The sequence below is a fragment of the Taudactylus pleione genome, unplaced genomic scaffold (assembly GCF_031769625.1).
Source record: "Taudactylus pleione unplaced genomic scaffold, aTauple2 ptg000404l, whole genome shotgun sequence".
Classification (NCBI taxonomy): Eukaryota; Metazoa; Chordata; class Amphibia; order Anura; family Myobatrachidae; genus Taudactylus; species Taudactylus pleione.
The window spans coordinates 391,909-413,100 of record NW_028284806.1 but is presented as its reverse complement, the minus strand read 5'-3'; the positions used below and the strand labels follow the sequence as shown (position 1 = coordinate 413,100).

Here is a 21,192-nt window from a genome sequence, read left to right as displayed (position 1 = left end):
GGGGAGAGCAGGAGTATAATAGGGGCTGATGGCTCCTGATGTATGAGATACACCAGAGAGTGTGGGGAGGAGACTGGTCAGATCTCTGGGCTGGTAACACACAGTGACATGATGTGTGGGGGAGAGCAGGAGTATAATAGGGGCAAATGGCTCCTGATGTATGAGATACACCAGAGAGTGTGGGGAGGAGACTGGTCAGATCTCTGGGCTGGTAACACACAGTGACATGATGTGAGGGGGAGAGCAGGAGTATAATAGGGGCTGATGGCTCCTGATGTATGAGATACACCAGAGAGTGTGGGGAGGAGACTGGTCAGATCTCTGGGCTGGTAACACACAGTGACATGATGTGAGGGGGAGAGCAGGAGTATAATAGGGGCTGATGGCTCCTGATGTATGAGGTACACCAGAGAGTGTGGGGAGGAGACTGGTCAGATCTCTGGACTGGTAACACACAGTGACATGATGTGTGGGGGAGAGCAGGAGTATAATAGGGGCAAATGGCTCCTGATGTATGAGGTACACCAGAGAGTGTGGGGAGGAGACTGGTCAGATCTCTGGACTGGTAACACACAGTGACATGATGTGAGGGGGAGAGCAGGAGTATAATAGGGGCTGATGGCTCCTGATGTATGAGATACACCAGAGAGTGTGGGGAGGAGACTGGTCAGATCTCTGGACTGGTAACACACAGTGACATGATGTGAGGGGGAGAGCAGGAGTATAATAAGGGCAAATGGCTCCTGATGTATGAGATACACCAGAGAGTGTGGGGAGGAGACTGGTCAGATCTCTGGACTGGTAACACACAGTGATATGATGTGAGGGGGAGAGCAGAAGTATAATAGGGGCTGATGGCTCCTGATGTAGGAGATACACCAGAGAGTGTGGGGAGGAGACTGGTCAGATCTCTGGGCTGGTAACACACAGTGACATGATGTGAGGGGGAGAGCAGGAGTATAATAGGGGCTGATGGCTCCTGATGTATGAGGTACACCAGAGAGTGTGGGGAGGAGACTGGTCAGATCTCTGGGCTGGTAACACACAGTGACATGATGTGAGGGGGAGAGCAGGAGTATAATAGGGGCTGATGGCTCCTGATGTATGAGATACACCAGAGAGTGTGGTGAGGAGACTGGTCAGATATCTGAACTGGTAACACACAGTGACATGATGTGAGGGGGAGAGCAGGAGTATAATAGGGGCTGATGGCTCCTGATGTATGAGGTACACCAGAGAGTGTGGGGAGGAGACTGGTCAGATCTCTGGACTGGTAACACACAGTGACATGATGTGTGGGGGAGAGCAGGAGTATAATAGGGGCAAATGGCTCCTGATGTATGAGGTACACCAGAGAGTGTGGGGAGGAGACTGGTCAGATCTCTGGGCTGGTAACACACAGTGACATGATGTGAGGGGGAGAGCAGGAGTATAATAGGGGCTGATGGCTCCTGATGTATGAGATACACCAGAGAGTGTGGGGAGGAGACTGGTCAGATCTCTGGGCTGGTAACACACAGTGACATGATGTGAGGGGGAGAGCAGGAGTATAATAGGGGCTGATGGCTCCTGATGTATGAGGTACACCAGAGAGTGTGGGGAGGAGACTGGTCAGATCTCTGGACTGGTAACACACAGTGACATGATGTGTGGGGGAAAGCAGGAGTATAATAGGGGCAAATGGCTCCTGATGTATGAGGTACACCAGAGAGTGTGGGGAGGAGACTGGTCAGATCTCTGGGCTGGTAACACACAGTGACATGATGTGAGGGGGAGAGCAGGAGTATAATAGGGGCTGATGGCTCCTGATGTATGAGATACACCAGAGAGTGTGGGGAGGAGACTGGTCAGATCTCTGGGCTGGTAACACACAGTGACATGATGTGAGGGGGAGAGCAGGAGTATAATAGGGGCAAATGGCTCCTGATGTATGAGATACACCAGAGAGTGTGGGGAGGAGACTGGTCAGATCTCTGGGCTGGTAACACACAGTGACATGATGTGAGGGGGAGAGCAGGAGTATAATAGGGGCTGATGGCTCCTGATGTATGAGGTACACCAGAGAGTGTGGGGAGGAGACTGGTCAGATCTCTGGACTGGTAACACACAGTGACATGATGTGTGGGGGAGAGCAGGAGTATAATAGGGGCAAATGGCTCCTGATGTATGAGGTACACCAGAGAGTGTGGGGAGGAGACTGGTCAGATCTCTGGGCTGGTAACACACAGTGACATGATGTGAGGGGGAGAGCAGGAGTATAATAGGGGCTGATGGCTCCTGATGTATGAGATACACCAGAGAGTGTGGGGAGGAGACTGGTCAGATATCTGGGCTGGTAACACACAGTGACATGATGTGAGGGGGAGAGCAGGAGTATAATAGGGGCTGATGGCTCCTGATGTATGAGGTACACCAGAGAGTGTGGGGAGGAGACTGGTCAGATCTCTGGACTGGTAACACACAGTGACATGATGTGTGGGGGAGAGCAGGAGTATAATAGGGGCAAATGGCTCCTGATGTATGAGGTACACCAGAGAGTGTGGGGAGGAGACTGGTCAGATCTCTGGGCTGGTAACACACAGTGACATGATGTGAGGGGGAGAGCAGGAGTATAATAGGGGCTGATGGCTCCTGATGTATGAGATACACCAGAGAGTGTGGGGAGGAGACTGGTCAGATCTCTGGGCTGGTAACACACAGTGACATGATGTGAGGGGGAGAGCAGGAGTATAATAGGGGCTGATGGCTCCTGATGTATGAGATACACCAGAGAGTGTGGGGAGGAGACTGGTCAGATCTCTGGACTGGTAACACACAGTGACATGATGTGAGGGGGAGAGCAGGAGTATAATAAGGGCAAATGGCTCCTGATGTATGAGATACACCAGAGAGTGTGGGGAGGAGACTGGTCAGATCTCTGGACTGGTAACACACAGTGATATGATGTGAGGGGGAGAGCGGAAGTATAATAGGGGCTGATGGCTCCTGATGTAGGAGATACACCAGAGAGTGTGGGGAGGAGACTGGTCAGATCTCTGGGCTGGTAACACACAGTGACATGATGTGAGGGGGAGAGCAGGAGTATAATAGGGGCTGATGGCTCCTGATGTATGAGGTACACCAGAGAGTGTGGGGAGGAGACTGGTCAGATCTCTGGACTGGTAACACACAGTGACATGATGTGTGGGGGAGAGCAGGAGTATAATAGGGGAAAATGGCTCCTGATGTATGAGGTACACCAGAGAGTGTGGGGAGGAGACTGGTCAGATCTCTGGGCTGGTAACACACAGTGACATGATGTGAGGGGGAGAGCAGGAGTATAATAGGGGCTGATGGCTCCTGATGTATGAGGTACACCAGAGAGTGTGGGGAGGAGACTGGTCAGATCTCTGGGCTGGTAACACACAGTGACATGATGTGAGGGGGAGAGCAGGAGTATAATAGGGGCTGATGGCTCCTGATGTATGAGATACACCAGAGAGTGTGGGGAGGAGACTGGTCAGATCTCTGGACTGGTAACACACAGTGACATGATGTGAGGGGGAGAGCAGGAGTATAATAGGGGCAAATGGCTCCTGATGTATGAGATACACCAGAGAGTGTGGGGAGGAGACTGGTCAGATCTCTGGACTGGTAACACACAGTGATATGATGTGAGGGGGAGAGCAGAAGTATAATAGGGGCTGATGGCTCCTGATGTAGGAGATACACCAGAGAGTGTGGGGAGGAGACTGGTCAGATCTCTGGGCTGGTAACACACAGTGACATGATGTGAGGGGGAGAGCAGAAGTATATAATAGGGGCTGATGACTGCTGACTCCCCTCTTCATTAGTCTGTGGTCACAGAGAAGGGTGAAGAATAAGAGATTGCTGTAGTGACAGAACAAGGAGAATATGTGACTGTTCTGTACTTAGTGAATGTTACTCACCTGTGCTGATAGCTGTAGGGATTTCCTCCTCCTTACACTGCTGATCACCTATCTTCTCGGAGGAGGGTGTAGGATAAGAGATTGCTGTAGTGACAGAGGAGGGTGTAGGATAAGAGAGTGCTGTAGTGACAGAGGAGGGTGTAGGATAAGAGAGTGCTGTAGTGACAGAGGAGGGTGTAGGATAAGAGAGTGCTGTAGTGACAGAGGAGGGTGTAGGATAAGAGATTGCTGTAGTGACAGAGGAGGGTGTAGGATAAGAGATTGCTGTAGTGACAGAGGAGGGTGTAAGATAAGAGATGGCTGTAGTGACAGAGGAAGGTGTAGGATAAGAGAGTGCTGTAGTGACAGAGGAGGGTGTAGGATAAGTGATTGTTGTAGTGACAGAGGAGGGTGTAAGATAAGAGAGTGCTGTAGTGACAGAGGAAGGTGTAGGATAAGAGAGTGCTGTAGTGACAGAGGAGGGTGTAGGATAAGTGATTGTTGTAGTGACAGAGGAGAGTGTAGGATAAGAGATGGCTGTAATGACAGGAGGGTGTAGGATAAGAGATTGCTGTAGTGACAAAGGAGGGTGTAGGATAAGAGAGTGCTGTAGTGACAGAGGAGGGTGTAGGATAAGAGATGGCTGTAGTGACAAAGGAGGGTGTAGGATAAGAGTGCTGTAGTGACAGAGGAGGGTGTAGGTTAAGAGATTGCTGTAGTGACAGAGGAGAGTGTAGGATAAGAGTGCTGTAGTGACAGAGGAGGGTGTAGGATAAGAGATTGCTGTAGTGACAGAGGAGGGTGTAGGATAAGAGATGGCTGTAGTGACAGAGGAGGGTGTAGGATAAGAGAGTGCTGTAGTGACAGAGGAGGGTGTATAATAATAGAGTGCTGTAGTGACAGTGGAGGGTGTAGGTTAAGAGATTGCTGTAGTGACAGAGGAGGGTGTAGGATAAGAGAGTGCTGTAGTGACAGAGGAGGGTGTAGGATAAGAGATGGCTGTAGTGACAGAGGAGGGTGTAGGATAAGAGAGTGCTGGAGTGACAGAGGAGGGTGTAGGATAAGAGAGTGCTGTAGTGACAGAACAAGGAGAATATGTGACTGTTCTGTACTTAGTGATTATTACTCACCTGTGCTGATAGCTGTAGGGATTTCCTCCTCCTTACATTGCAGATCACCTATCTTCTCGGAGGAGGGTGTAGGATAAGAGATTGCTGTAGTGACAGAGGAGGGTGTAGGATAAGAGAGTGCTGTAGTGACAGAGGAGGGTGTAGGATAAGAGAGTGCTGTAGTGACAGAGGAGGGTGTAGGATAAGAGAGTGCTGTAGTGACAGAGGAGGGTGTAGGATAAGAGATTGCTGTAGTGACAGAGGAGGGTGTAGGATAAGAGATTGCTGTAGTGACAGAGGAGGGTGTAAGATAAGAGATGGCTGTAGTGACAGAGGAAGGTGTAGGATAAGAGAGTGCTGTAGTGACAGAGGAGGGTGTAGGATAAGTGATTGTTGTAGTGACAGAGGAGGGTGTAAGATAAGAGAGTGCTGTAGTGACAGAGGAAGGTGTAGGATAAGAGAGTGCTGTAGTGACAGAGGAGGGTGTAGGATAAGTGATTGTTGTAGTGACAGAGGAGAGTGTAGGATAAGAGATGGCTGTAATGACAGGAGGGTGTAGGATAAGAGATTGCTGTAGTGACAAAGGAGGGTGTAGGATAAGAGAGTGCTGTAGTGACAGAGGAGGGTGTAGGATAAGAGATGGCTGTAGTGACAAAGGAGGGTGTAGGATAAGAGTGCTGTAGTGACAGAGGAGGGTGTAGGTTAAGAGATTGCTGTAGTGACAGAGGAGAGTGTAGGATAAGAGTGCTGTAGTGACAGAGGAGGGTGTAGGATAAGAGATTGCTGTAGTGACAGAGGAGGGTGTAGGATAAGAGATGGCTGTAGTGACAGAGGAGGGTGTAGGATAAGAGAGTGCTGTAGTGACAGAGGAGGGTGTATAATAAGAGAGTGCTGTAGTGACAGTGGAGGGTGTAGGTTAAGAGATTGCTGTAGTGACAGAGGAGGGTGTAGGATAAGAGAGTGCTGTAGTGACAGAGGAGGGTGTAGGATAAGAGATGGCTGTAGTGACAGAGGAGGGTGTAGGATAAGAGAGTGCTGGAGTGACAGAGGAGGGTGTAGGATAAGAGAGTGCTGTAGTGACAGAACAAGGAGAATATGTGACTGTTCTGTACTTAGTGATTATTACTCACCTGTGCTGATAGCTGTAGGGATTTCCTCCTCCTTACATTGCAGATCACCCATCTCCTCTTCTTTCTCTTTAACTTCAACTTTACTATCAATCAAATCTTCAACCTAAATAACACACAAAATACTATGCTTAATACGGAGAGATTTCATGACTGGAAGTAAAAATAAATAAATAAATCACTTTACAGTACACCCGAGTGACTCTACTTTAAATAATATCTATATAATACACAAGTGATGTCAATAATATATGTATGATCTCCTGTAAATAATGTGTACAATCATTGAACTAAATATATATTATATACGTTGACATTTTTGACCTAATTTAATCATTAAAAAAACAACAGTTTCTAAGCTAGTATTGGAAACATTTTAGCCAGTTAAGTGATAAGGGTGATAAAATGCAGAAATTAAAAAAACATTCAACTTCATCCATGTGAAAACAAATTGCCATATTTATGTTGATATATAGTTTATATTCTTTCTTTATTGCCGATTGTACTTTTTTTTTTAAATTGAGTATTTTTTATTGAAAATGTTTTTCCATTTAAACAATACAATATAACAATAAATAAATAAAAAAAAACACAATAATTATCACACATCAAAATCGTAAAAAATATCCACCACAAATATATAGAACACCTAATATAAATAACACATTCACAAACTGCAGAGCATAAAAAAAAAATCACAGCAAATATAAACATACTATATAAATATATGAAAAAGAGAATAATAGACTCAGTGCATGAAAGTATAGAAAATACAATATATATCACGCTAGAGCATTAACACTTAAATGCTTGCCGATTGTACTTGATTGATTGGCATGGTCTTTACAATTGATGTCTATTTCAGCAATATTCTGTATTAATGATTTATTTTTTGTGAGGTCTGCTCTGTAATTAGCTATTCAGGTTAATATGTGAGAAATGTATTCTACAGTTTATTTACTATTGAAAATTTCTATAAACAGATGTTTACAAAAAAAAAAAACCCCATCTATTTATAACTTATCCAACTGTGTTTTTTGTTTTTTTAAACACAATATACCATAAATACATGGCTACTTCAGGGTCCTTAGGGATCCACAGATATATCTTAGGGATTCAGGTGACGTCAGGAGATCGGGCACCGAGCAGCTAAAAACTTTTCTCCCAGGATGCAACGGTCTCCCCTAAAGCCCACCCCCGGGCCAGAGGCTCCTCAGTTCAATTCGGTGTCCTGCCGGAGTGGTCGCACTGACGAGCAGTGGGGGGCTGTGCTCCAATACAGCCCCTGAAGTATCAGTTCAGTGTGTGCAGCGCGGACAGTCACATGGACGTCCGCACTGCCGCCGCTGACTCCCAAATACCGATCCGGTGTCCTCGACAGGGTCCGGCTAGCGGATCCCGTGCGACCCCCCCGGACCGTGGCCAGACTCACGGGGGGGGGGGGGGCAGGTGAGTAAAGCGCGGCGGTCACTGCTCTTCAGTGCCAGCGGTGCCATGGTCCTTGCACTCCGGGGCTGGGAACCCCCGGAGCACTGTTAACGCAGTGGGGCACTCACTGAGCCTGTGCCCACTGGACCACCAGGTAGCCGCTGGCACTGGGGGGGGGGGGGGGGTTAATGCTGGCTATGGCGGAGGCCTGAGCCTTTAAGGCTGGCCCCTCCCTTCTGCACTCCCGCTCTTTTTCCTCTGAGGAAGTTACATGAGCAGTGCAGTGACTCCACCTCTCCACAAGCTTGGCAGCCATTTTAGGAGAGTGGAAGCAGCGTTTCTCAGCAGAACCGTCCCCAGCATACCTCGCCTTCGGGTCAGTGTATACCTAGCTGTTAGAATACCAGACTCTGTCTGTGTAACAGTGCTATAGTGCCTTTGTGCAGGAATTTACTCTGCATTGTCTGTGACCTTATTGCTAGCATCTGCTGTATGACTTTCACTTTCTTTCTGTCACAGTTTTAAGCTATCCCTGCTGTTTTGGCTCACAGGCACAGCATTTCTGCCTGCCTGGATGTTGGGCGGCGAGGATGAAGTGCATCCTCAACCTGAAATCCCTGAACAAGTTTCTCAGGATCCCAAAATTCTGGATGGAGACTTTACGGTCCATCATCCTGGCTATGGAACCTGGAGACTTTATGGTGTCCCTGGATATTCAGTAGCATACCTGCATATTCCCATTGCTTCGTCACACCAACGTTTCCTCGGGTTTGCTATCAAACAGCAACATTTTCAATTCCAGGCTCTCCCGTTTGGCCTTTCTACTGCTCCTTGAGTGTTCACCAAGGTCATGGCGGCCCATCTGCGGCTGCAGGGAGTACGCCTTTTGCCCTATGGACCTCGCAGAAATAGAGATAACAAAGGTAAGTTTTTACCATATCTCTTTATTTTCTGCAGCAGGCTCCATAAGCTATCCACAGGGATACCTTGGGAGTTCCCAAAGCAGTATCCTCAAGGGTGGGGGCGCTCCTGTGCAGAAAGGAGAACCCGCCACCCGAAGGAAGCATCCTGAGAGGCAAAGGTATCAAATGCATAATACCTTACAAAAAGGTATGGACAGAGGACCACGTGGCCGCCTTACAAAGCTGTACAGCCGAGGCGCCACAGCGAGCTGCCCATGAAGGACCCACAGACCTCGTAGAATGAGCAGTAACAGAGGGCGGAATAGGAATGCCCTCATGACTGTAAGCCTCAGAAGTAGCCATGTGAATCCACCTGGCCAACGTTTGCTTGTTGGTCGGCCAACCCTTCTTATGGAAACCATAGAGGACGAACAAAGCGTCCGACTTCCTAAGGGAACCGGTACGGTCCACGTAAAACCGTAGAGCTCGTACCACATCCAATGAAGCCTCACTTGCTGAAAGGTCTGGTGAGTTAAAGGACGGCAGTACAATTTCCCCACTAATGAGGAAACTAGAGACCACCTTAGGCAGGAACCCAGGGCAAGTCCAAAGCACTGCCCTGTTCCTGTGAAAAAACAGAAAGGGGGGGTGTCAGTAGGAAAGAGCCCCCAAATCTGACACCCTCCTGGTGGAAGCAATAGCCAGGAGAAACACAGTCTTAGCTGTGAACCATTTGAGATCCACTGAGCCCAGTGGTTCAAATGGAGGTCCTTGGAGAGCCCAAAGGACCACAGCCAACTCCCAAGGAGCCACAGGAAGCACAAAGGGAGGCTGTATGTGAAGAGCACCCTGCATAAAGGATGAGAACATCCGAGAGTGGAGCAATCCTCCACTGAAAACACACAGAGTGCGGAAACATGTACTTTCAATGAGGCTAGAAGAAGACCCTTATCTCAGCCTGCCTGGAGAAAAGCCAGAACCCTGGATATCCGAAATACCTGGGGATCGTACCCCCTGGAGCGACACCATTCAAAGAAGGTATGCCACACCCTGTGGTAAATCCTGGCAGAATCAGGTTTCCGAAGCATGGATGTCTCAATAGCCACGCCGTCAAAAGACAGACGACCCAGATCCGTGTAAACACAAGGACCCTGAGACAACAGGTCCGGACGTTGAGGCAACAGCAACGGAGCATCTATGGAGAGACTCCGAAGATCTGAGTACCAGTGACGTCCGGGCCACGCTGGAGCCACCAGCAGGATCATGCCTCCCTCTTGCTTTCTCAATACCGAGGAAGAAGGGATAAAGGAGGAAACAGGTACGCAAACTGGAAGGTCCACCGAACCGACAGCGTCTACCAGGAGACCTCTGCATCTCTTGTTCTGGACCCGTACACTCCTAGCTTGTGGTTGTGTCTGAAGGCCATGAGGTCTATCTCTGGAAGACCCCATTTGTCCACAAGGAGTTGGAAGACCTCCTGGTGAAGTGACCACTCCCCTGGATGTACATCATGTCGACTGAGGAAGTCCGCTTCCCAGTTGAGTACTCCTGGAATGAACACTACCGAGATGGCTGGGAGATTGTCTTCCACCCAAGTCAGAATGCGGGATACTCTTTTAGAGCCGCCTGACTTCGAGTTCCACCTGGACGACTTATGTGAGCCACCGTGGTGGCGTTGTCTGACTGAACTTGTATGGGTTTCCCTCGCAGAACCAGTCTAGCATGGAGCAGCGCTCTGAACACTGCACGAAGTTCCAATATATTAATCGGAAGGGCAGATTCTGTTGACGTCCACCGTCCTTAAAAACGTGTGGACCTGCCACTGCGCCCTGCGATCAGCCCCGGAGACAGGTGTCCGTCGTGAGAAGAACCCAATACGGGATCCAAAATGGGCGCCCCTTGTTCAGGTGAGATATCTGTAACCACCAAGTCAGAGAAAAGCGCACCGCCGGTCTTTATCCGACCATGTGATCCATCCCATCTGAAGAGGATCAGCCTCTGTAGAGGTCTTGAACGAAACTGGACATATTCCACCATGCCGAATGTCGACACCATGGAACCCAGTAATCTCATTGCCAAGTGAATGGACACCTGGCGACCCTGGAGACAGGAACGTACCCTGGTCTGTAGGGCTGAGGTCTTCTCCTCTGTAAAGAAGATTCTCTGCTGCGGAGAGTCCAACAGTGCTCCCAGATGGATCATCCTCTGGGATGGCATCAGTGAGGACTACTTCCAATTGTGAGTCTGCAACACCGATATTGTCAGTTGCAGATGATTGCGAAGTACCTCCGGAGACCCTGCTAGGAGAAGCAGGTCGTCCACGAAAGGTAGCAGGCAAACCCCCCATAACCGCAGGTGAGTCGCCATGACTGCCATTACCTTGGTGAACACCTGCGGAGCCGTGGAAAGACCAAACGGCAGCGCTTGAAACTGGTAATGGTGATCCAATACAGCAAATCTGAGAAACCTCTGATGAGCCGTAGCAGTGGGGATATGCAGGTAGGCATCCTGAATATTCAGAGACACCATAAAATCCCCAGGTTCCAAAGCTAACATAAAGGAACGTAGTCTCCATCTTGAACCGATGGACCCTCAGAAACTTGTTGAGAGCTTTGAGGTAGAGAATAGGACGGAAAGAACCGTTCGGTTTTGGTACCAAAAAGAGTTTCGAATAAGAACCTGTCCCCCTGAGGGACGGGGGGACAGGAACTATGACCCCCGTCTTGGAGCATAGAACTTACCACTTTCTGGATTTCCAGAGCCTTTGTGGAATGAAGGCCTACCTCCGGAGTGTAGGAAACAAAACTGATGGGGAGGCCTTCTGCTGAAGGAGAGGACGTACCCGTGAGAAACCACATCTCTGACCCAGGTGTCTGTGGCAATCATCGAACAGTGCTGGGCAAACCGAAGAAGTCGGCCTCCCACCCTGGGGTCCCCCAAGGGGAGGCCCGACTCATCATGCTGAGGGTTTGTCTTCAGGCTTGGTGACAAGGCGTCTAGCACTCCAAGGTCGCTTCTTGGACTTGGGTGTCTTCCTGGTGGCTCCTGATGGCCTGGGAAAAGACTGCACTATTGCCTACCTTGAGGACGATAGGTCGAAAAGACGAAGTAGCAGTCCCAGATGGAGCCGGAGGCGATGGCAGACATGCAGACTTTGCAGCTGCCAACGTACTTACAATTTTTATCCAGGTCTGGACCGAAGAGGACCTGACCATTAAACGGCAAGCCTTCCAGGCCCTTCTTGGATTCCACGTCTGCATTCCAAGAACGTAACCTCCATGATCGGCGAGCCAAACCTGCTGCTGCTTAAATCCTGGAAGCAGGCTAACATCCATCGCTACTTTGTTAATATAAGTAGCAGAATCACGGATATTACCTGCCAGCACCGTCTGCTCCACAGAAGCATCAGAGGAGAATGACGACTCCAGAGCGTCAGCCCATTTTTCCCTGGCCCGAGCCATGGATTTTTAGTAAAGCTCTACCTTTTCGGTCCGTAACGTCCTTAAATGAGGACATAGGCGGCATGGGTAAGATTGCACTGTTAATCAGGCGTGTCACATGGGAATCCACCTTAGGACGGGTGTCCCACTTAGTGAAGTAATCCTCTGCAAAGGGATAAGAACATGTCAGTCTCCCTTGGGGCTGAAACCTTCTCCCTGGGAATTTCCATGCTTCTTCCATATGGTCCACCAGCTGACCAGATAGAGGGAAAAGCTGACGCCTTACCTTTAAGGTTCTTAAAGTATGCGTAAGACGATGCAGTCGCAGGGAGACAGTCATCCTCCATGAGCATAACCCTGCGAACAGCTTTAATTAGCCGGATACATAAATCCTGGACTTATACTCAACCTCTTAAGTGGGTCGTTCCGAGTCAGATTCCGGGATCTCCCCTTCATCTGACATCATCATCATCAATGTGGTAACAGTGGCGCTACTAACTGTCTCTCAGTAGGCCGCGGAGCGGGCACCTGCAAAACGTCCGTTAAGTTCTGTACTGTAGCGGACAGAGTGCTCACCCAGGCAGGTTCCTTTTGGGATACCCGCTGAGGAGGTCAACTGCCCCGGTGCCCCAAGTACAGGGGAAGGGACTACCGCCTAATGCGTGAACCCCAATTGAGGGAACGCAGGAGGAGCGGACAATCTCCCTACCAAGGCTTAACAGCTAGTGTAAGCGTCGCCCAAGGAGGCTCCTGGAACCTGCTGGCCACTACAGGGGCGACAGGCAGGGACAAACAAGTGCTGCATTTCCCATCCTGCGGAAACCCCCCCTCCCCCACACGTGTTACACTTGGAACAGTGAACCGGGGGTAGCACTGAGTGCGGAATCCTCACTACCAGACAGGTTAGTATGTGACCCCTTACAGTAAGTAAAACACTACCCACTGTGAGGTTTAATATCCACCCTGACAGTACTGTGCACCGATTAGGGTAGAACAGAGCAGAAAAACAGGGACAGTAAAAATGGCTGACAGAAGAAAATATACAGACAGCGCTAGCAGAAAGTCACATACTATGCAGAATAAATGCCTGTTCTTACAGCGCTATCATCAACCACTCAGATGCTAAGTCTGAAGTGGGAATAGCGCTACCTGACCAAACCTTTAGCTGTAGGAGAGAGGACCCAGGCTCCACACTCCTACTCAGCGGTGCTGCGCTTCCAAGATGGCCGCCGAGCGTTATGGAGGCAGAGCCGTGGAGGAGGATCCCAAGCACCAGCGCGCCAAGCCTCAGTAGAAAGGCGGCTGGTGCAGTGAGAGAGGGGCCTTCCCATAGTCTAAAACAGGAAAGGCACCCTCCTTGGCAGGCCATTAACCCCTGGGATGCTGGAGCGCTTCCTTAACGCTCCAGCCCCATATCCCTGGTGGTCTAGTGGTAGCGCAGGATCAGTACCTGGCTCCACTAACTGCCGCCCTCAGGGAGCCCCCAGCCCTGAGGACACTGGACTGTGCCACAGTGGGCGCCGTCCGCAGACGCCCCCTGCGCTTACCTTGCCCCCTGTACACCCGACCACAGTCCTGAGCTCCCGGGGCCCCGCTAGCTGGGACCCCCAGAAAAGCCCGCTGAGTTCCCCGGATCAGTACCGGTGTTCAGCGTCGGCAGGGTTGTAGGTGCGGTAGTGGGGGTTTCCGCTGGACTGTCCCCACTAGCCGCACTTGCAGTCTTCTTAACTTCGGGGCTGTTTTGCCAGCAGCCCCCATGCAGTGATCCGACTATGGCCGGGCACCAACTGAAACTGAGGTGCCTTGGCCTGGGGGGCGGGGTTATAGGAAGGGGGGCCCAGTGCATCCTGGGAGCACAAAGTTAACTGTGTGGTGCCCGATGGCCAAGCCATGACTATAACCCAAGGTATCCCTGTGGATACCCTATGGAGCCTGCTGCAAAAATTATTAGTTTTTTTTTTTTTTAAACGCAATTATACGATAAATTTAGCAAATGCATGAAGTTGAACGTAAAACACTTTTAAATGATTTAGTACTTATATAAATTGTCATTCCTGAATCAGCGGTACAGTATCGATATTTTTGCTTGACACGGGCTCGCCATATACAAATTATTAATATTGATATGTACAGCTACACAGTTGTAGTCTACAGGAGGTAAGGGGACGGGGACTGCTTGTCATGACATCAGAATCGGCCTGAGAACTATATAGCACGGCAGCTGATCAGGCCTCGTACGATATATCAAATTAACCTTCTGCACTATTATCTCTATTATTGAGATATATCAGACAATCGATATGCATAATCAGGACACAGTGAGGGGCAGAGGCGCTGCGGTCTTTACATTTCCCCGATGGCTGCTCCATGGAACACACCGCTGGCACTGCTGGATGCAACGGTGGCCCTTCTTCTCTGCAGCCACTGGGTTAGGGGTACCACTGAGGGAGGTTCCGAAGGTGTAGAGCGGCTGGGAGGTAAAGGTCTTCCTATATAAGAAACATAAACCAGAGTATACACTACCAAAGATGCAAGTTGGTCAATGCATGCAATGACAGATCAAAGGGTGTCTCGGAGGACCCCTGGAAGAGTTTCGATGCTCATCAGCTCAATAAGTTTACAAAGACTTTGGCCTTCACAATCCGATATTTGGCAGACATGGAGACAAGACAAACACCATTGCTAGTCTTTCCTGAAGTGACTGCAATAGAAATCCCTTCAGGGGCAAGTCCTGCAATATTCCAGGAGCTCACAAATAACCCCAGGCTAACGTCATAGGGAACGCAGGCCTCCTCTCTTGCACTGGCTAAGGTCAGTGTCCATGACTCCACAAGCGTACTGTGAATGGGAGAATAGCCAGCAGTAAGCCACTACTCTTCTAGGAGTGCAGTGCTGCCCCGAAAACGGTCACGACAAGCCCAAGTTTCTGTTGCCATGCCCCTTCCACCGTTGACGCCCGCAAAAGGTCCCTGCTTGTCAATCACTGTGCAAATAAATCCTCACTGCGAGTGGAAACGGTTAATAGAATTGGACGCATCTGCATTGCAAATCAAATGGAGATCACCGATAATCGCTAGACTGCGTAAACATCAGCAGTGCGTCCCTCTCTGAATAAGGCCCTTGGATCTCTGATTTTTCGAAGTCCCGTCTTTCCATTTGCAGTGGTATTATTTCATATTATGTGCAATTCACTTAGCACCATTTCAAAGACCAGTTATAGCAACTTCTGTTTAGAATTTCCACAAACATGTACAGTATGTATAATCTCCTGCAAATATTGTCTGCAATGAGAACTTATTATACTGGAATAATGTAGAACCTACTGTAAATTATTAAAGATATCTGAAGTCACTTTGGATCTCTGTGACCTATATGAAAGCATTTGGTTTACCGCGCTGTGCTTGTACATGGGCGGAAAACTGCGCTATGACGTCTACTACACATCGGGAGGAGAAAGAAAAATGGTGAGTCATTTAATATATATATTTTGTATTTTTGCATTTATATCACCCTTACCACTTAACTGGCTAATATGTTTTCCAATACTCACTTAGAAATCATTATCTAACATGATTTAAAAAAAATAAATAAATAAAAATAAAAATAAATAAATTATACATTTGTTTGTACAATAAATATGGCATTTTGTTTTCAAATGGATGAACTTGAACGTTAATCTATATAGGATTTTTTGATCGACAAGGGTTTACCATATAAAAATGATCAATATCGATATTCCCGATACACAGTTGTAGACTCCAGGAGGTATGGGCAGAGAATGATATAGAGCAGCAGCAGATCGGGCCTTGTACAATATATCGAATTAACCTTCTGCACGAATATGACTATTGTTGACATATGCATATTGCTATACAAGAAAATCGGTATGCATAATCTGGACACAGTGGGGGGACGGGGCAAGCTGTCTTTAAGTTTCCCAAATGGCTGCTCCTCTACAGTTCTACGGTATACACCACTGGCAGTGCTGGACGTACCAGTGGCTTCTCTTCTCTGCAGCTGCTGGGTGGGGGGGGTGCCACTGGGGGAAAATCCGAAGGTGTAGAGGGGCCTGGAGATAAAGGCCTGCCTATATAAGAAACATAAACCAGAGTATACACTACCAAAGACGCAGATTGGTCATTGCATGCAATGACAGATCAAAGGGTGTCTCTGAGGATCTCGAGAAGATTTTTCGATAATCATCAGGCCCGATAAGTTTACATAACAAGTCCTAAAGACTTTGGTCTTCACAATCCACTATTAGGCAGACATGGAGACAATATGGAGACAATTACTGCTCTCCCCTGAAGTGACTGCAGCAGAAATCCCTTGATGGGCAAGGCCTGCAATATTCCAGGAGATCACAACTAACCCCAGGCTAACGTCATAGGGAACGCAGGCCTCCTCTCTTGCACTGGCCAATGTCAGTGTCCATGACTCCACAAGTGTATGGTGAATGGGGGGATAGCCAGCAGGAAGTCGCTACTCACCTAGGAGGGCACTGCTGTTCCCCCGAATACGGTCACGACAGTGTCCGAGTTTCTGTCGCCGCCACCACCTTCCCCCCTCCGTTTCTGCCCAAAAAGGGTCCATGCCTGTCAATCACTTTGCGAATAAACCCTCACAGCGAGCGGTGACGGTAATGGAAATTGACACTTGCGCATTGCGAATCAGAGGCACGCGTAGATCACTAATATAAATCAAACGACTGCGTTAACATTGGTACATCAACCATCTATGAATAAGGCCCTTAGATCTCTGATTTTTCAAAGTGCTGTTTATTTTATTTACGGTGATATGTTTTTATATTATGTCACTTGGCACCATTTCAAAGACCAGTTACAGCAACGTCTGTTTAGAATTCACCCAATCATGTAGTATTACGCTGGTAGTTTAAGGAGGTCCCCAATTCCACCTACCTGATCCTCCTGTGGGATGTCATCATTCTCCTCTGTATCATCCTGGGAATTCCTGTTACTGGCCCCATCTATAGGAGACACACAGTGACTGATTACACTGTATATATGTGATTATCAGATGATGTGTATATAGGTGGCCCCATAGCTGCTCTCCCCATTACCATAAATGACAGACTCCTCTTACCCAGTGATGTGAGGGGCCGGTGATTCTCCATCATCACGTCCTTGTACAGACCCCTCTCTCCTTCTATATACTCCTCCAATGGTCCAGCTCAGCTCTCCTGTCTACATGGATGAGTAATAGGAGGATATAGGGATGAGTAATAGAAGGATATAAGGATGAGTAATAGGAGGATATAGGGATGAGTAATAGGAGGATATAGGGATAAGTAATAGAAGGATATAGGGATGAGTTTTAGGAGGATATAAGTATTAGTATTAGGAGGAGTTTGGGATGAGTAATAATAGGATACTGGGATGATGGGTAATAAGAAATATGGATGGGAAATAGGAGGATATAGGAATTATGAGTAATAGGAGGGCATTGGGATGAGTAATAGAGTAATAGGAGGAGTTTGTGATGATGAGTAATAGGAGGAGTTTGTGATGATGAGTAATAGTAGTTTGTGATGATGAGTAATAGGAGGGCATTGGGATGAGTAATAGAGTAATAGGAGGAGTTTGTGATGATGAGTAATAGGGGGAGTTTGGGATGATGAGTAATAGTATGTGATGATGAGTAATAGGAGGGCATTGGGATGAGTAATAGAGTAATAGGAGGAGTTTGTGATGATGAGTAATAGGGGGAGTTTGTGATGATGAGTAATAGGGGGAGTTTGGGATGAGTAATAGGAGGATATAGGGATGAGTAATAGGAGTATACTGGGATGATGAGTAAGAGGAGGATTTGGGGATGATAAAAGGAAGATATAGGAATGATGAGTAATAGAATGATATTGGGATGATGAATAATAGGATAGCGTTCCCGCTAGGTTGTTTCAGCGGGGCGCCGCGCCCTGCCCTGTCCTATTTCTGAAGGGCAGAAAGCACCCTGTCCTCCAGTGCGGCAACCCGCTGAGACAGCCTACGTGTTCTGTCTCCACCCGCGGGTAGCAGTGTCCCGCGGGTGGTCAAAACGGCGGCGCAGCGGTCACCGCCAGTGAATGGGTGCAGGGTGCATCACCCGGCATCCATTCACAGTGACCGCAGCATTTGGGGGCTGCCCGACATGTCCGTAAGTGCCGGGTACGCCCCCAGGAGTGACAAAAAGAGAACGCGTCATAAAGACACGCCCTTTTATTTGGTCACGCCCCCTTTTCGGCCCTATCTCTAGGTCCGGCGCCGTGTCTGCTGCCGGACCTAGAGTGAACACTAATAGGATGGTATAGGGATGAGGCGTAATAGAAGAATATTGGGATGATGAGTAATAGGAGGATATAGGGATGAGGCGTAATAGAGAATATTGGGATGATGAGTAATAGGAGGATATAGGGATGATGAGTAATAGGAGGATATAAGGATGATGAGTAATAGGAGGATATAAGGATGATGAGTAATAGGAGGATATAGGGATGAGGCGTAATAGAAGAATATTGGGATGATGAGTAATAGGAGGATATAGGGATGATGAGTAATAGGAGGATATAGGGATGATGAGTAATAGGAGGATAGAAGGATGAGTAGTAGGAGGATAGAAGGATGAGTAATAGGAGGATATAAGGATGATGAGTAATAGGAGGATATAAGGATGATGAGTAATAGGAGGATATAGGGATGAGTAATAGGATATAGGGATGAGTAATAGGAGGATAGAAGGATGAGTAATAGGAGGATAGAAGGATGAGTAATAGGAGGATAGAAGGATGAGTAATAGGAGGATATAAGGATGATGAGTAATAGGAGGATATAAGGATGATGAGTAATAGGAGGATATAAGGATGATGAGTAATAGGAGGATATAAGGATGATGAGTAATAGGAGGATATAGGGATGAGTAATAGGAGGATATAGGGATGAGTAATAGGAGGATATAGAGATGAGTAATAGGAGGATAGAAGGATGAGTAATAGGAGTATATAAGGATGATGAGTAATAGGAGGATATAAGGATGATGAGTAATAGGAGGATATAAGGATGAGTAATAGGAGGATATAGGGATGAGTAATAGGAGGATATAGGGATGAGTAATAGGAGGATATAGAGATGAGTAATAGGAGGATAGAAGGATGAGTAATAGGAGTATATAAGGATGATGAGTAATAGGAGGATATAAGGATGATGAGTAATAGGAGGATATAAGGATGATGAGTAATAGGAGGATATAAGGATGAGTAATAGGAGGATAATAAGAGATATGGTAAGAACTTACCTTTGTTATCTCTATTTCTATGAGGTCCATAGGGTTCCACAGGATACCTTGGGGTATAGGTGATGACGTCAGTCACAGGTACCACAGAGTTAAGTTTTTCAGCCTCCCAGGATGCACTGGGGTCCCCCTCCTATACCCCGCCCCCGAGCCAAGGCAAATCAGTTACGTAATAAGCCCCAGGTCGTCGGAGGAGAGGAAAGAGAGAGAAGAAAGATCTGGAACACACAAGAAACACATTCTCACCAGAAGGAGACGGAAAAAAACGGTAACCAGATAAAAGCTCATCTGCAGTACAGGTGCGACAGGGCGGGAGACCTGAGAAACACTATGGACCTCGTAGAAATAGAGATAACAAAGGTAGGTTCTTACCATATCTCTTATTTTCTACTGCAGGTTCCATAGGGTATCCCACAGGATACCTTGGGGATGTCCCAAAGCAGTATCCTTTATGGGTGGGGATGCTCCTGTGCTGTAAGGAGAAATCCGCCGCCCGAAGGAAGCATCCTGAGAGGCGTAGGTATCAAAAGCATAATACCGTATGAACGTATGGACAGATGACCACGTGGCTGCCTTGCAAAGCTGAACTGCTGAGGCGCCACGTCGAGCTGCCCACGAAGGACCCACAGACCTAGTGGAATGAGCCCTGACCGAAGATGGAACGGGAAGACCTTCATGACCATAAGCTTCAGAAATAGCCAGGCGAATCCATCCTGCCAACGTTTGTTTAGTGGCAGGCCAACCCTTCTTCCGGAAGCCATAAAGGACAAACAACGAGTCCGACTTCCGAAAAGAAGCGGTACGGTCAACAAAGATTTTTAAGGCCCGCACCACATCCAAGGTGGCCTCACCAACCGAAAGGTCCGGTGAATTAAAGGCTGGTACAATAATTTCCTGGTTGATATGGAAACTAGATACCACCTTTGGGAGGAAACCAGGGCGAGTACGAAGCACCGCCCTGTCCCTATGAAAAATGAGAAAGGGAGGTCGACATGAAAGAGCCCCTAATTCTGAGACCCTTCTGACTGAAGCAATGGCCAGCAGGAATACAGTCTTAGCCGTAAGCCATTTTAAATCCACTGAGCCCAGCGGTTCAAAAGGAGGTCCTTGGAGAGCCCTTAGGACCACAGCCAGATCCCAAGGAGCCACAGGTGGAACAAAGGGAGGCTGTATACGAAGAACACCCTGCATAAAGGTGCGGACATCAGGAAGTTTAGCAATCATTCGCTGAAACCACACCGAAAGAGCAGAAACCTGCACTTTCAGAGAAGAAAGGCGAAGACCGTGATCCAAGCCTGCCTGTAGGGAAGCCAACACTCGGAATATCCGGAACACCTGAGGATCATAGCCTCTAGGGCGGCACCACTCAAAAAAAGTATGCCATACTCGATGGTAAATCCTAGCCGATGTAGGCTTCCGAGCTCTTAGCATGGTCTTAACTACAGAGCTGGAAAAACCCCTGGATGATAAGAGGGCTGTCTCAACAGCCACGCCGTCAAAGACAGCCGACTGAGGTCCGGGTAAAGACAAGGACCCTGTGTCAACAGGTCCGGATGTAGAGGCAACCGCAGAGGAGAGTCTACGGAGAGACTTCGAAGGTCTGAGAACCAGTGACGTCTGGGCCACTCTGGAGCTATCAACAAGAGCTTGCTGCCCTCCTGTTTGCATTTTCGGATCACCCGAGGAAGAAGGGAGAATGGAGGGAAGAGATACGCAAACTGGAAGGTCCACTGGACCGACAGAGCGTCTACTAGAAACGCCCCTGTGTCTCTTGTTCTTGACCCGTACACAGGCAGTTTGTTGTTGTGTCGGGAGGCCATGAGGTCTATTTCCGGAAGGCCCCACTTGTCCACCAGGAGTTGAAATACCTCCTGGTGAAGAGACAATTCTCCTGGATGTACATCCTGCCGGCTGAGAAAGTCCGCTTCCCAGTTGAGGACTCCCGGGATGAACACCGCTGAGATGGCAGGGAGATTGCCCTCTGCGCAAACTAG

The 21,192-nt window shown here is 48.3% G+C and overlaps 2 protein-coding genes across 2 annotated transcripts in view; one reads left to right on the top strand and one right to left on the bottom strand.

Moving 5' to 3' along the window:
- The window catches only part of LOC148506438 (gastrula zinc finger protein XlCGF66.1-like), a 104,996-nt gene that overhangs the window by 29,330 nt on the left and 54,474 nt on the right, over positions 1–21,192 (top strand). The gene's annotated exons all lie outside the window — the stretch shown is intronic.
- Positions 1–21,192, bottom strand: part of LOC148506439 (uncharacterized) — a 127,842-nt gene that overhangs the window by 60,506 nt on the left and 46,144 nt on the right. The window contains 5 exon segments of the mRNA XM_088446744.1: positions 3,930–4,013; positions 5,039–5,122; positions 6,148–6,250; positions 16,834–16,901; positions 17,018–17,104. Of these exon segments, the coding sequence (XP_088302870.1) occupies positions 3,930–4,013; positions 5,039–5,122; positions 6,148–6,250; positions 16,834–16,901; positions 17,018–17,104 (426 nt within the window).